Source organism: Carassius gibelio, chromosome B10 (genome assembly GCF_023724105.1).
Source record: "Carassius gibelio isolate Cgi1373 ecotype wild population from Czech Republic chromosome B10, carGib1.2-hapl.c, whole genome shotgun sequence".
Lineage (NCBI taxonomy): Eukaryota > Metazoa > Chordata > Actinopteri > Cypriniformes > Cyprinidae > Carassius > Carassius gibelio.
This window is the reverse complement of record NC_068405.1, coordinates 12,358,005-12,373,082: the sequence shown is the minus strand read 5'-3', so window position 1 is coordinate 12,373,082 and position 15,078 is coordinate 12,358,005. Positions and strand designations below refer to the sequence as shown.

Sequence of the window (15,078 nt, the reverse complement as noted above, 5' to 3'; positions counted from 1 at the left end):
GTTCTTCTCCCACACTCTTTTACACTCACTCGCTTTCTTTCCCTCACTCAGTTGCGCTCACTCTCCCTCCCTCCCTTGTTCTCTCATGAATGTCACCTTTATTGGTGGTAGCCGCTGGATTTGCGCACACACCCACATACACACACGCTCGCTGGCTTCTGTGGGGGGGTGGGGGTGGAGGGTAATGTAGGGCTGTGGGGAGAGATAGCGCGTGCCAGAAGAGGCAGAAGGAAAATTTCTCGGAGTCCATTCTTCTTTTGCCGGCTCCCGTCCTGCGACTCAGGGCTTTGTCTGTCCCAGCAGCTGAAGCAGAAGTGCCTCTGGACATAGGAGCACTGGATTACCGCTCCAGATTATAATTTTTTTTTTCCTCCAGCACAACTAAAGTTAGCCCTAGGGACTGCAGGCTGACCATCTGCCCGGTTCTGACAGGATCTGATTTGAGTCGAATAATTCTGCTGCCAGTAAGTGAAGAACTTTCCACGAAGTCCAGCCATGTGTGGGTGAGAAAGCTCTTCATCTATGTGTGCTAAACTTTAGCTTTGTCAGTGTTTTTGTCTTCAGGAACAAGGCACAAGGGGAGGGGAAGGGAGAAGAGAGAAGGGGGGGGGGGGCAAATATGTCGGCAATGTCGCAACGATGACTTTGTCAGCCTCTTTCTGTATCTTTTTGTGGAAACGTGACTGCGTCAATTTACATTTTTTACGGATTTGTTGTGGTGTCAATATGTATTTAGCGAAACAAACATAATGAAGGACAAACCATGGACAGGTTGTGAGTGGACCAGAACTTAACCTCTTCCCTTACTGGAGGGTAACACACGGACACGTGAGGAACCTACTTGAATTCTCGGTTCGCCGCGCAAGGTTTGACCCTTGACTTTTATCTCTTTGTGCTGCTGGTAAAAAGACAATCATCCAGAGAGGGTCTCTTAGGCAAACAGAGACCCCCCTCCCAAAGGTGAGAGGGGGGGGAAGATGGCAGCTCTTGCCAGTTCTCTCATCAGACAAAAACGGGCAGTCAAGGAGGACCAATCCAACCGGCCAGTAGCCAGCAAACGCAAGCCGTGCCCCAAGAGCAACAAGTCTCTTTGCCAGAAACAAATTCTCGTTCTCATATCAAAAGTACGGTTATGTGGCGGCCGCAGAGGAAGAACAGACAAAAGACCAGGTAGGTTTGTTTATAACTCTTTCTTTTTTAACCACATTTAACTGGTTATCCACCAACTAAGGAAAAACTGTATTCTTGCAAAAAAAGCAGAATGAAAAAAAGTTTGAGCAACATTTCCAAACTGATGTCATTCTTCTTTGCTACTGTACTCCACTGACACTTCACAGTCAAACTGTCTGTGGTACAAATGTAAGGATACAAAGCTGAAATACATTCTGGTCTGAAATACAGTTGCCTCTGTGAAGCGATGCTCCATAGGTCACATAAAGGAGAGAACCACTAAGCTCATTAAGTTGCAGTTTTAGGGGATTTATTCAGACATTTATAAGGCCGGAAAGGGTTTGACTGCTATTTTATGACACGAACAGAGCCCGGAAGAGGCATGTCCTTTAGGTATGATTTACAGTCTTTCAAAGCGTCCCACATACATAGGCTATTCTGGGTTGCATGAAGACCTGCCCTTAGGATGCTAATTACTACCCCAAGACACATTATCTCTTCTATGTTCACACATGGGCAAGCATGTTTGCATATTAATACTTGATTTCGACTGTGTTTCATAAAAGATTGTTACTCAGTGATGCCATGAAATTGGAAGTTGGACTCCGGCCATGTTTTAGTTCCGGTAACCTTGCCACTGGCCAAACAGAAAAAAAAACAGAATGCTCTCTGGTTACAGCACTGATACTGAGACAGAAGCTCTGCTATTGTTATGCCAACCTACAGGGCAAAAATGCAAAACACCAGTGTCCACAACTCTGACTAGCGGTTTTATTGAAACAAAAACATCTCTGTTTGGTGTCGCTGCCGCTGGTTGGGAGTTTTGTAATATCTTGGGGACAAAACGCTTATGACATTGTGCAGTTGACGCCATAGCCTAAGATTGAATAACTGCATACTGAATAAAATAACTGTCAATGTAAAACAAAACGAGTGAAAGACAAGATAAAGAGATAAGGCAGTGAGTGAGTGTGTGAGCGTTTGAGAGTGAAAGAGAGAGAGAGTGGGTGTTTTGTACGTAAACCAAAATGATTATAGTCAGGGATATTAATCTGCCTCTTTATCCGCCTCTCTCACCAGTGAACATGAAACACGCCACACTGCAATCATCAGAAAAATAATATGGGTATAAACAGAAATGAATGTGAAGGGGAGAATGTGTGCATGGATTTTTATGATACTGAGGTAACGCTGATAGCCCGTCTTTCTCCTGGGACCATATTCTGTAATATTTACATTCCTTTGATATCAACTGAACACATTATCACATTACGCACCAGTACCGCTAGCATAATGTGATTTAGAAACATACTGAAATGCAAATATATTTCTGCACATGCAAACACACAAAAACCGGCTCAGGAAACGACATAATATTGCATTGCTAGCATATACACTAGGTGATATTTTTAGGTGAACTCTAATATATTCTTGCTGCATTGACTTGAATCCTCATGCTGGTCTAGACAAGCTTATTTGAGTTGCTGATTTAGTGCTTGTCTAAGTTTGGATGGTTAATATGGCCTGTTAGACCTTACTAGTACTTTCCAGCAGGGAAGTCCTATTGAATACCTCAATCTGTGACATGCGAGTTGTGCTTCAAAATTCAATCCATAGCACTATGTGTGAACTGAAGCGGCCAAAAATTGACAAATTAGTGGGCGTCACCAAGCCACAGCAGTGTGGGACCATGGGATCACTGCTGCATTTTCAGGTCAGTGATCCATATACATCCATCATTACAATGTCAAGCCCCTGCTGCACCCTCAACACCCTTCACACATCTGTCTCACACATGCCTGTCTCTAGTTTAGGATGGGTTCCCTTTCTGCTCTAAGATGGCGTCATGGTCTCACACTCTCTGAGGTCGGCGCTGAGTCTACTGGTCTCTCAATCAATGCAGCTCATTAATGTATACTGATTAATCAACGATCGCCCTCTCCGTTTGCCCAGAGCCCAGTTTCACGCAAAGTGGAGATGGTATAGAAACATAACCCCTCCCACACACACTGTTCTCTTAATAGCAGAGGGTGTTTTACACCTTTACAGTTTTATGGAACACTTCTGTGAGTTTGGCTTTATTCAACAACAAATCTCCTTATAGAGGAGAACAGGGACTGAGCAGGAGAGAACTGATTATTATCAGCAAAGGAGTGAGAAAACCCCTAACATAGGCTACGTTCCAATTTCCCTTTACAATATACAACACTTACAGGAGTGGATTGAATACTGTCTATATGAATGAATAATCAATGTCAAGTCAATAACTGGAAGAAACACCCGAAATCAGGTGTTTAATATTTAATACAAGTAAAGATTAAAGAAAAGATCCTTCCTAACTCTAGAAACTCTTTCCACAATTATCACGACAGTATAATAAATTAATGCAACTAAGGCACATGTTCACCTGTCAAATTCTAATGAACTGACTTTGGCTTTGAATGTTTTATTTTTTAACAAGATAACAGTGGAAAACAGCATCTGGAGATGAACCTTCATATGACACTTCATTAACATAACACATCTCCAGAGCCCCACTTCACCACTGTCATTAATAAACAAACTGTGTGTGAAACCATATTTAATCACAGTAAAACTGACAGAGAACCATGCACATTTATGCTGCTGGATAAACATAGCTTTACGAGTTTTAGTGCACTCCGATAGGGAGGGAAGTTAACCACTGCCACCAGCCAATAATAAGAATTTATTATTTATTATTATTATTTGTTTTGTGGGTGAACAAGTTCTGTGGTGGGAAACATTTAGACTGGCCTCGGAAAAAAATGCTGTCACTACGTAGTATACTTGTTTATATGTCTACATTTTGATTAGATCTTAGACCAGCTCAGGAAATGTTCAGGGTGCAATCAGCTTATAATGTAGGTTTTCTTTTGAAGATAATCCACTAATATGAGATTACAGCTTGCAACATTTAGTGATTTCTGCTAAACACAGAGAGCCTTGTTTGAACCTGGGGGAGAAAAAATAAATGACTGGTAAACATACTATCTTAGCTAAAAGAAATGTTTATTTCCCGTCCTGCATACAACCTTCAAAATATAATCAAATTAAAAAGAAGATAAAGAGATAGGAGATATCTGCAGATGTGTAGCAAGGGGAATGCAGTAGTTCTGCTCTGGGTTCGGACTAAAGGAGTCGCTCAGGGCACGAGGACGTGGCACTGGAGGAGGACAGCATTAAGCTGACCGCTGAAGATGGGCTGTCTATCTTGCTTACTCAACAACACCTGATCACACTGCACAGTGTTAGGTAGCCTCTCATTTGAGTACTGAGAGTGCCAGGGGTCAGAAAGGAAGAGTGAGTGAAAGAGAGAGGGGGGAAGAGATCGTAATGCAGAGGAAGGAAGTAGAGGAGAGATGGAAGAGGGAGGAAAGGAGAAAATGGAGGAGAGACAGGTGGAAAGACAAAAAGTGAGTCACTGCAAAAGACAGAAGAACATGCAGAGGCAATTCAGAGGAAGAGAGAAAATCACTGATGACAGAGAGGATGTTAAATTAATATTGGCAGCCCTTACTTTCACTGCATTAAGGTTTGTTTTGTTTTCTTATGTTTTCTTAGGTATTTTATCTGCTATCCATAGCTACAAGCAAGAACAGCAAAGGACAGTAGATCAACAGCTAAATGTAAAATTTTATTTAGATTTTTTTTTTTTTATTGTAAATATTTATCTACACATTTGCGACACATTTTTATACAGAGAGCCTTGTGTTTATATCAATTATATTATATATATATATATTATATTGATATAGATATTGATTATCAAAATGCTGGTACAGTAATTGAAACTGAATTTTGTTTGTTCTCTCTCTGATCTCACAACACAGCACCTCCCTTAAGTAATTAATGAATTAAGATGTAATGATTTTGTTAGTCAACAAATGAACCAAAGATGTACTGTGTGGTTAGGTCCCTCTGGACGATCCTAGAAGCAGGAGCGAATAAATATACTGGACGAAAGAAGTAAATATGACAGAAATGAAAGACACAAAAGGCATCAAGTTACTGAACGGTTAACACTATTGATCTCCATGTCAAAACCGGTGGGACAATTGAAACCCGAAAGAGTCTAATAATGTGGCAGGAAAGAGAACCCACATGTGACTAATGGCCCCTACTGTGCATGTTTTATTGGTGTTAACATTAGCTGAGGCTTTCTCAGAGCTTACAGCATCAATCTGCTCTATCCTCCACTAGCAGTCTTCCAAAATGAACTGAGAGGTTGGAGTTTCCCCTTTAGAGGCTATTAATTTAATAATTAGTGCATTCTGCATTTGACAGGTTGCATGTGGGTCACATCTAGAAATTCACATTTTGTCTCAGTTTTAAAATACATAAACTGTATGTAAAAAAAACCTGAAAAAGTAATAGTAAATTCACAGACATTCCTATGACCCTAAAAATTTAGAAACACAAAATGCAACGCGTTATTCAAAATACGGGTGAAACACCAGTGACTAAACAATGTGGATAATTAACACAGTACACTGTGCCCTATTTTTATGGACTTGGAGTGTAACATCTACAATGACACTGACACTACAAAACGTCTTCCTCTTTGGCTGTCCTGAGAGCCCAAATTCTGACAAATCTCAGCTGCAGCAATCACTGCTCACCACCATCTGTATGAAATGAATATCCGATTAGTTTTGCGGCTGCAACAGCAGCCAAATGAGTTTCCCAGACTCTTTTGTTGATAATGAGGACGCCAAACATACAAACATCAGCTTATGCCGTTACACAACCAAAGATTGAGAAGGGTTTCATCATCTATCAAGAATTTAATTCCAGATGAAAAGATAATTAAAGCTGAAGGGATTCCTGCTTTTGTTTTGAAGGGTTATTTCAGCGCTGCCTCGGGTTGGAAGGCTGGACTTGTAAAAGCGGATTGTAGAAAAGTTCCAGCAGTTTGGATGAGATCAGATTAGGACTAAATTTGCCTGAAAGAGATCAGAGAAAAGGCAGTACTGAGATAAATGCCACTAGCCTGTGATTAGTATGAGTGAATGCATACTGGAGCAAAAAATCATGTATCATATTCATCAAACATGATTGATAATAATAATAAAAAAAGCACCAAAAAAAAGCACTGAAACAGGAAATGATGCTCAGAAAATTGGCATGAAATAGAGGGGGGAAATGTATCTTTGCAATGCTCAATTTGGTATTTGAGGGGAAAATCTAAAATTAGCAGGTGAAGCAGAGCTTTATAAGAATAAAGAATAAAAAATGCTTTATCTTTGTGGAGCTTTTTGATTATACCACAGCCTGCTGTCACCAAAAAGGAGCTTTCTGGGGGAAAAAAAATCACTAAAATTTAAAGGCAGGCAACGTAAATGTAATGTTTTAAAGTTTAAATGTAACGTTTGTAACTTGGTAATTTTTCTTACATTTATGCGTTTGAAACCAGTAAAACTGAAAAATAAACTTAATGAAAAAAACATGCGATAAAACCTGAAAAAGTACTAGTAAATTCACAGACATTCCTATGACCCTAAAAATTTAGAAAAACAAAATGCAATGCGTTATTCAAAATACGGGTAAAACACCAGTGACTAAACAATATGGATAATTAACACAGTACACTGTGCCCTATTTTTATGGACTTGGAGTGTAACATCTACAATGACACTGACACTACAAAACGTCTTCCTCTTTGGCTGTCCTGAGAGCCCAAATTCTGACAAATCTCAGCTGCAGCAATCACTGCTCACCCCCATCTGTATGAAATGAATATCCGATTAGGATATTCACTAAAAAAATCACTAAAATTTAAAGGCAGGCAACGTAAATGTAATGTTTTAAAGTTTAAATGTAACGTTTGTAACTTGGTAATTTTTCTTACATTTATGCGTTTGAAACCAGTAAAACTGAAAAATAAACTTAATTCAAGCCACACTAATGGAATTGTGCTTTAAATGAGTCTTATTTTAAGTGTGTCTCTTCTAGAAAACAAGAAATACAGTTTAAGAGTGATTTTGACCAGTATGACATTTTGATGCACAGAACAATGTAGAATGAGATTTCGAGTCTTAATATTACAGTTCATGTTTGACAGCTCATTTCTCAGAGAGTAAAGGAATTCTGGCACCTCTAGGTACTGACAGAGAGCACTTGGGCTTTATTTACCCTAAAACGATGAGTAAATGCATCAGAATCGGAAACTCCCCCATGCCCTCTCGCCTCACCGCCTAATGACATTGCGAATGACAAAGAACACCTTAATAGCCTCTCTCACACAGCAGCTGAAATTGAATTTGTGGATACTTTGATTAAACCTGACAAGGACAGATTGAGTTTGACCTCTAACAAGAGGGAGACACACAAAAGAAGTGTGTATATGTGTGTGTGTGGGGGTGTGTGTGTGTTTTAGAAGGGGCAGAGGATAAGGAGCAGCAGACAGAAAAGGTAGACATTTACGTCTGTAATTTCTGAGCACTTAAGTGCTGGTGTTGACGTCATGAGCGGGCAAGGCTCCATTACTGTTGGCCTGTCATCCCAGAAAGACAGATTGCTTTATAGTTACATATAACACGTCCACCACTGCAAGTACCGGAACCAAATCAGCTTGTAAAACCACCCTTCATTCAAGTCCTGTACATTCAGCAGCCTGCGCTACAGTATTTCAAAACATGCTAGTTGCCATTCATCCATGCTTTCAATCTCTCATTTTGTCAATTCACAATAAATGATAATCGAGTGGACATGGCTGTCATCTCAGGGGATGGTCCCTTGAGGTCGGTCACACAATGAGGCTTACAAGGTCATGTCAAGCATACAATACAAGGAAGACAGAAGACTGAAGTGTCTGACTGGATTATTGACCTCTAAAAGATTAATACCCATAAACACTCAGTTAAGGTTCACTCAGTTGGGACTTGTGATAGAATCATGGCATTAGAAATTTAATAGTTTTTGAAAAGCTTTAATGGATGTGTCTAAGAGCAAGTCAATTGGCCTTTTTTTCCCACTCTGGTTCTTCAGTAGAGAGCAAAGGATAAGAACTAAAGAAAGAATAGAGATAGTGAAGATAAGGACACATTCTCACAGTGATTTAACAAAACAAAGTTCATAGATCAACAATCATGCTGGTCCTGGAACAATATTAAAATCAACTGATAAGATTTTTAATGTTCAGAAGTTCTTATTTTTCTTTGATTTTGAGGGGTAGCTAATGTTTATGGTTAAGTACAGGGAATTAAAATTGCATTCTTAAAATTATTAATGCACTAATAATAATAATTGAAAATAATTTTTGTCTGAAATCGTTTTGGCGGGCTGAAATTAATAACCCAAACAGTGACATTTAATTAGCGTTTCTCCAAATATGTTTTTTAACCATGTCAGTGTATATTTGTGCAATAACTTAGATGAACTAAGATAACTTAGATAAGCTACTAAGTAAGAATGGACGCACCTCAATATGACCAAAATTATGCAAGACAAGCATTGTGTAAAATATTTCCAGGTAAGGCAACGCATTGCAGAAGAACTTTACACAAGAGCACAGCTGAATTACATACTGAGTTCACTTTTTAATAACCAAAACTTTATTTTCAGTATTTGGCTTAATGGAAACTTTTGGTATAAACTGGAACTTGGTACTGTGTTTAAAAAAAATTAATAAAATGTTTTAGTGCATCACTACTGAATATAACAAATAATAGGCAACTATGCCTCAGCTTAGTAGACTATATATCTTTATCCCCATTTAAAAGAGGAAAAACTAATACATCTCTAATTCCTGAAATGGAACATCCAATAATTTTGGGTATTTTTGGAAAAGGCAAAACATGAAACAGGTTTTGTGCACTTCAAAAAATTAAGCAAACCAAGATTGAATTTAGCCAACTGAATTAAAGACACAAATAGAACAAAAATAAACAAAAAACAATTAGAGATGCCTATGGGCTCCCATTTAAATATGAATTTCCATAGACTTTTTAGGATGAGATAAACTTGTGTAATACATTTTATCACAGATGAACTAAAGTATATGATGCAGTGTTTATGGGGAGGCCCACAGTTTAAGACATTGAAAACCCCTGCAATAGAGAGGTTGAAAGAATAAGAAATGGGGTAAGATAAGAAAGAGGAGAGACCAATAGGGAAGATCTGATGGAGGAGAAAGAAATAGAGAGAGGGTAAAGAAGAATGAGAAATGTGAGCGAGATAAGAGGGGAAAAACTGCTGAGAGCTGCAGAGAATGAGAGACAGCAGAGAGAGAGAGGGGACTGGTGGGGAGTCCTAATAAAGGTTGAGGGAAGCCCTGGTAGTTTGGCCTTAGTCAGGGAGGGGAGTCACAGATGCCCTTGGCTGCTCGCTGAAGCAGCGCTTGTAATTACTCTGCACTCTCTTATCATTACGGGGTAAGCTGGCATCTCACAGCTATAAAGCAGCACACCGCGCTGTACCAGACGCTCTGTCCAGAACCTCCCATACACAAACACACCCACAAATACACGCTCCTACACATACACCAAAGGTTACTTGACAGTTAACCTCTATCGATCCTGTGAACACCAGCAGAAAAAAAGGGTGCGACTTTTGGTTCTGCTACATTGTGACCGATCAAACCACGCACACATAATTGAACGAACACATGGAGGCTTCGTCTCGGTTATTGCATTTTCTGTCTGACTTTGAGGAGCTGCACTGGGCACTGCCGCATTTTAAATAAACAGCCAGAGCTCTCAATACAGACGACCGAAGAGGACATCCTGCTCCGTTCAAGAGTCTATCATTACAATGTGTGTGGTGATTTCACAAGTGGGCAAAAGATAAGCAAGAGACAAAGCCAGAAAGCACCAGCAGGAACATGATTAGCATTACTGCATTTGTATCACTCTAGCTAGTGTAGGGAATATCAGTGCTTGACTAATAATGATGAACATTGCTTAAATCTGCTCCCAGTGGGCTTGGTTGTACAGAGAGGATTGCTGGTTTATATGTTGTATATTTGCTGTTTATTTCCTTAGCCTTTGTCATCCTTAGAAAGGCAGAAAAATACCATGTAACAGCACGAGAAACCCTCAGCCAATCATATTAATTAAAAGTCATCGATGCATGAGATTAAATTAGACAGAGCTAGGGGTGAAAAGGGGATCACTGTAAGATGGGTGCAGAGATAGAAAGAAAACCAACTAGAAGATTGGAACTATTTTCTTGTGGGTAAAATAATTACACAAACAGTATTGATAATATGACATTTGCAACACTGCTCTAGTGAAGTATCAATAAAGTGGAAAAACTTGCTTAAAGTAATAAAACAATCAAAATGTACTTTATTAAAACTCATTCCTTGTCCTGTGTATGATTCGGTAGTACATGTTATACCTAAGCAAAAACAAAAAAGGATATGTTTATGATCTTTCATCAACATGCAGTAGTTTGTCCCACCTCGCAAATGACTTCCCTGTTGTATCAGTTCTACCATTATTTATCCTTTCTTTAATCTTCCCACACTCACAGAGTACAAAAAGCAGACTTGTGAAGCAGACGGTTCCTTCACCATGCTCTGTTCCTCACAGTTACTGTTTCTGACTCAGAAGCCCCAAATCAGGGATTTTCTACAAAGAGTGCAATATATATATATATATATATATATAACATACTCCACATAGAGCTAAATTTGACCTCTAGTAAGAGAGGAATAGTGGTGAATTTGAACACTAGCCAGAATTAAATGTACTAGTGTAAAGCTTTCTATTTATTCCTCTGGCTCAGTGCATATTTAAAACTGTGAGAAGGAAATATAACCCATGTGGTATATTGACTAAAAGCAAAACTACTCAAATTCCACACTGTATGGTAACCTCAAAGAGTAAAAAAAACAAAACAAAACCAAAAAAATATTTAATTAGCAGTGATGGACAGTAGAAACACAAAACAGTTTGCACAGATCACATGACGAAAAATGCTGAAGTTTTAAACCTGACCTGTTAAATCAATAACCATCAGTTACCTCTCAGTAACTTTGTTCCTGATGTCTGCTGTAGTGCAACTGTAAAGTGCTTCACTGTATGATGTGCTGGATACGAAGTGAGCTTTGAAGAGTTCATCAATGTCGAAAACACTCGCATATTGCTTTTCATCGCCTTCTTGTCCACGATGATGTAGAGTTTCTGGATACTCTATTTGTGATTCCTAATGCAGAGCAGGAAAGAATGGTAAAACAGCATACACATTCGAAAGACGCAATCAATCTACACTTCCATTTGGAAAAAAAGGTACAATAAAAAATACCTTCAGAGACCTCAACAAATGCCTGACGAGAAACACTTTGGACCTTTTGTAATTGGAGGAACAGCAGCAAGATAACAGCCTCAACCTAAACATAGAACATACATGAAATTAAGTGTAAAAGAAAAAAAAAAGTTATTTAAATAAATAAATAAAGCAAGAAAATGTTTTCCACAGTCCCTTTCTCCTTGGGCAGACCTATGAGCCAATTAACATACACTCTCTGGCCACTATATTAGGTACACTTGTTCAATTGTTTGGTAACACAAATTGCTAATCAGTCAATCACATGGAAACAACTCAATGCATTTAGGCATCCAGACTTGCTGTAGTTCAAACCGAGCATCAGAATGGGTAAGAAAGGGGATTTAAGTGACTTTGAACGTGGAATGGTTGTTGCTGCCAGACAGGCTGGTCTGAGTATTTCAAAAACTGCTGATCTACTGGGATTTTCACACACAACCATCTCTAGGGTTTACAGAGAAAGGTCCAAAAAAAGAGAAAGTATCCAGTGAGCGGCAGTTGTGTGGACGAAAATGCCTTGTTGATGTCAGAGGAGAAAGACAAGAGTAAATCAAATAACTACTCGTTACAACCAAGGTATGTAGAATACCATCTCTGAACACAAAACACGTCTAACCCTAAAGTAAATGGGCTACAGCAGCAGAAGACCACACCGGGTGCTGCTCCTGTCAGCTAAGAACAGGAAAGAAAGGCTACAATTCACACAGGCTCAACAAAATTGGACAATAGAAGACTGGAAAAACGTTGCCTGGTCTGATGAGTCTCGATTTCTGTGGCAACATTTAGATGGTAGGGTCAGAATTTGGCGTAAAGAACATGAAAGCATGGATCCATCCTGCCTTGTCTCAGCGGTTCAGGCTGGTGGTGGTGGTGTAATGGTATGGGGGATATTTTCTTGCCACACTTTGGGCCCCTTAGTACCAACTGAGCCTCGTTTAAATGCCACAGCATACCTGAGTATTGTTGCTGACCATGTCCATCCCTTTATGACTACTGTGTACGTACTATCTGTGCTACTTCCAGCAGGATAATCCACAATGTCACAAAGCTCAAATCATCTCAGACTGGTTTCTTGAACATGACAATGAGTTCACTTTACTTAAATGTCCTCCAGAGTCACCAGATCTCAATCCAATAGAGCAGCTTTGGGATGTAGTCGAACGGAAGATCCGCATTACGGATTTTTAGCCAACAAATCTGCAGCATCTGCGTGATGCTATCATGTCAATATGGACCAAAATCTCTGAGGAATGTTTCCAACACCTTGTTGAATCTATGCCATTAAGAATTAAGGCAGTTCTTAAGGCAAAAGGGGGCTCAACCTGGTACTAGCAAGGTGTACCTAATAAAGTGGCCAGTGAGTGCATATGCTATTCATATCCTTGGTATCTTGCAACCTCCAAAACACATCATGATGTTCTGGTTGCATAAATGATAGAGTTCTGAAATAAAATACATTATTTAAGTGTACTTCAATAGGTTCTGTATGAAGTCATCAGTTCTAATCATGAGCTGATGAGTTGAATCAGGCTTACAAAATCAATTCCAGGAAATGTGGCTTTAAAAAAGACAAAAGCTTACAAAGTTCAGTGAATCAAGTATTGATTGTTTGTAACCACTTTGACCGGTTCAGAAAAGATGATTCGTCTGGACTCGTGAGGTCTCTTTGTATGATTTGCTAAAAGAACTGGCTCATAAGAATCATTTTCTAATGAATCGTTCAACACTGTTCACGCTTTATGTTTGCTTGTATGTTTCTGGGTACACTCATAATAAAACCTTAGACCACACAGATTTCTTACCGTTGTTTTGCTTTATGCATCTTTATACATTCGATACAGATTTCGAACTTAACTCGAGCTTCCGCTGAAAAGTGATGCATCAAACGCTTACAGTGAGCAAACAGCTAAAAATATTTTGTGTACATTTTAGCCCTTTGTTAGATCTCTGCCCATTCTATGAACTGAATCAATACTACTTGAATGATGTTAATACAATTAAATACTGTAATCTTGATTTGCACTGGAGCACTTTTCATTGTAATGGAAAAGAGCAACCACAGTTATTAAAAAATTCAACGAAAAGAAAGAAAATGAGTTTGGAACTACAAGATAACTGTGAAGAGATGAGAAGCTAAAAGACAAATAATGACAGATAAAAAAAATCTAACATAAACAGAATTCAAGCATTTATTTCTCTAGTTGCAGCTTCCAGTCGCTTTGCTAAATCCTGGCAAACAGTATTTTATCCAGTGCATGCGAGTCTGAATGAGAGAGAGAGGATAAAAGCTGGTGGCTGGTCCTCACAGGCAGGATTCAGCTCAGCACACAAACCGTCGCTTGCTGTATCTCCAGCGTGGAGTTGGCAGCAGCTCAGTGATTTCTGACAAAATTACCATCTGTAACAGCCTGGAACTGGACACAGCACACTACCACTCCCCACACACACCTCACCTCCACCGGATAAACAGCACCCAGGGGGGAAATCAGAGCGGCCACTCGCTTTCTTTTCTCTTCTGCTAAGATTTTTAAACAGAGGGGGATCTCTTTCTCATATAGTTCTTTGTAAGCCAAAATAACTGTATGAACTCTCTTTCTCTTCTTTTTCTCCCTTTGTCATTAGTTTAATTCCTTTCCATTCCATTTTTATTTAAAATAAAAATTCATAATGCATATAAGCTCTATAATACCTGGTAAGCCAATCATATAAGATGTAAATGCAATGTGACTACAGACTCTCAAGACGCAGGAACGTAGCATGGTGACTAACCACGCAAATTCAAACACTCTAGTATCAATATATACCAAGTGCAACCAACCAGTTACTTGTGTTCCTACGCATGACTAAATTAGTACAAAATGTCATGCTGCATTAAATGCTGCTAAACACCATGATGGCGTGTGTATGTGTGTGTTCTGTCGCTTTGCTGTGTCATGCTGGTTTTTGGATGTGGTGTTGAAGAGCCCTGATAGCCGCGGTTCCTGCTGTTTAACAGTAGCGTGGGATGGTGTTCACAACCCGGTGCTTTATGGTGATACTCCAAAGTGTATCATCAGCGTCGCCGTTCCAGCGGAGGGCAGCTGAGATTCTGATTAGCCCTGTCATGCTTCAGCTGTCTATCAAATGAGGCTGTTAGTGTATACTTTATGCATGTCCAATACATACAGAGCCATCTTCTCTAATGAAATTATGTCAGATGCATCCCCCCCTCCCCCAACCTCACTTTGCAAATAATCACTTGCTTCCGCTTTTGGTTGGATAATGCATTATATTATTACAACATATGGGTAAATGAAAGAGAGATGGTGGAGGAAGAGTCAGAAACCAGAGGAAATTAATTAGAAATATTGTAATCATGAATTTCGTTTCATGTAAATGACCCGGCAAATGAAGGGGAAACGCAGAATTGAGAGGTTGTGATGTCCAGATGAAAGGAGATGGGAAGCAGCTTTGCAATATTTTGTAGCAAATAAAATTGTAAAAGTAATTCTATTGCAGTATTTTAGTAATATTTGTTATATATATAACAGAGCTTATAGTCAGCTAATGTAGAGCTAATGACTCACCCTTTGTGGTTTGCTATATACAAATTCATTCTTTTCTAGGTAACATTAATAA

At 39.2% G+C, this 15,078-nt stretch overlaps 1 protein-coding gene across 1 annotated transcript in view; it reads left to right on the top strand.

Annotated features, from left to right (window-relative positions):
- The first annotated feature begins 203 nt into the window (after positions 1–203).
- The window catches only part of fgf11b (fibroblast growth factor 11b), a 41,744-nt gene continuing 26,869 nt past the window's right edge, over positions 204–15,078 (top strand). Inside the window, exon 1 of the mRNA XM_052566543.1 lies at positions 204–1,170. Coding sequence (XP_052422503.1) covers positions 978–1,170 — 193 coding nt within the window. The 5' untranslated portion in view covers positions 204–977. The remainder of the gene's footprint in view (positions 1,171–15,078) is intronic.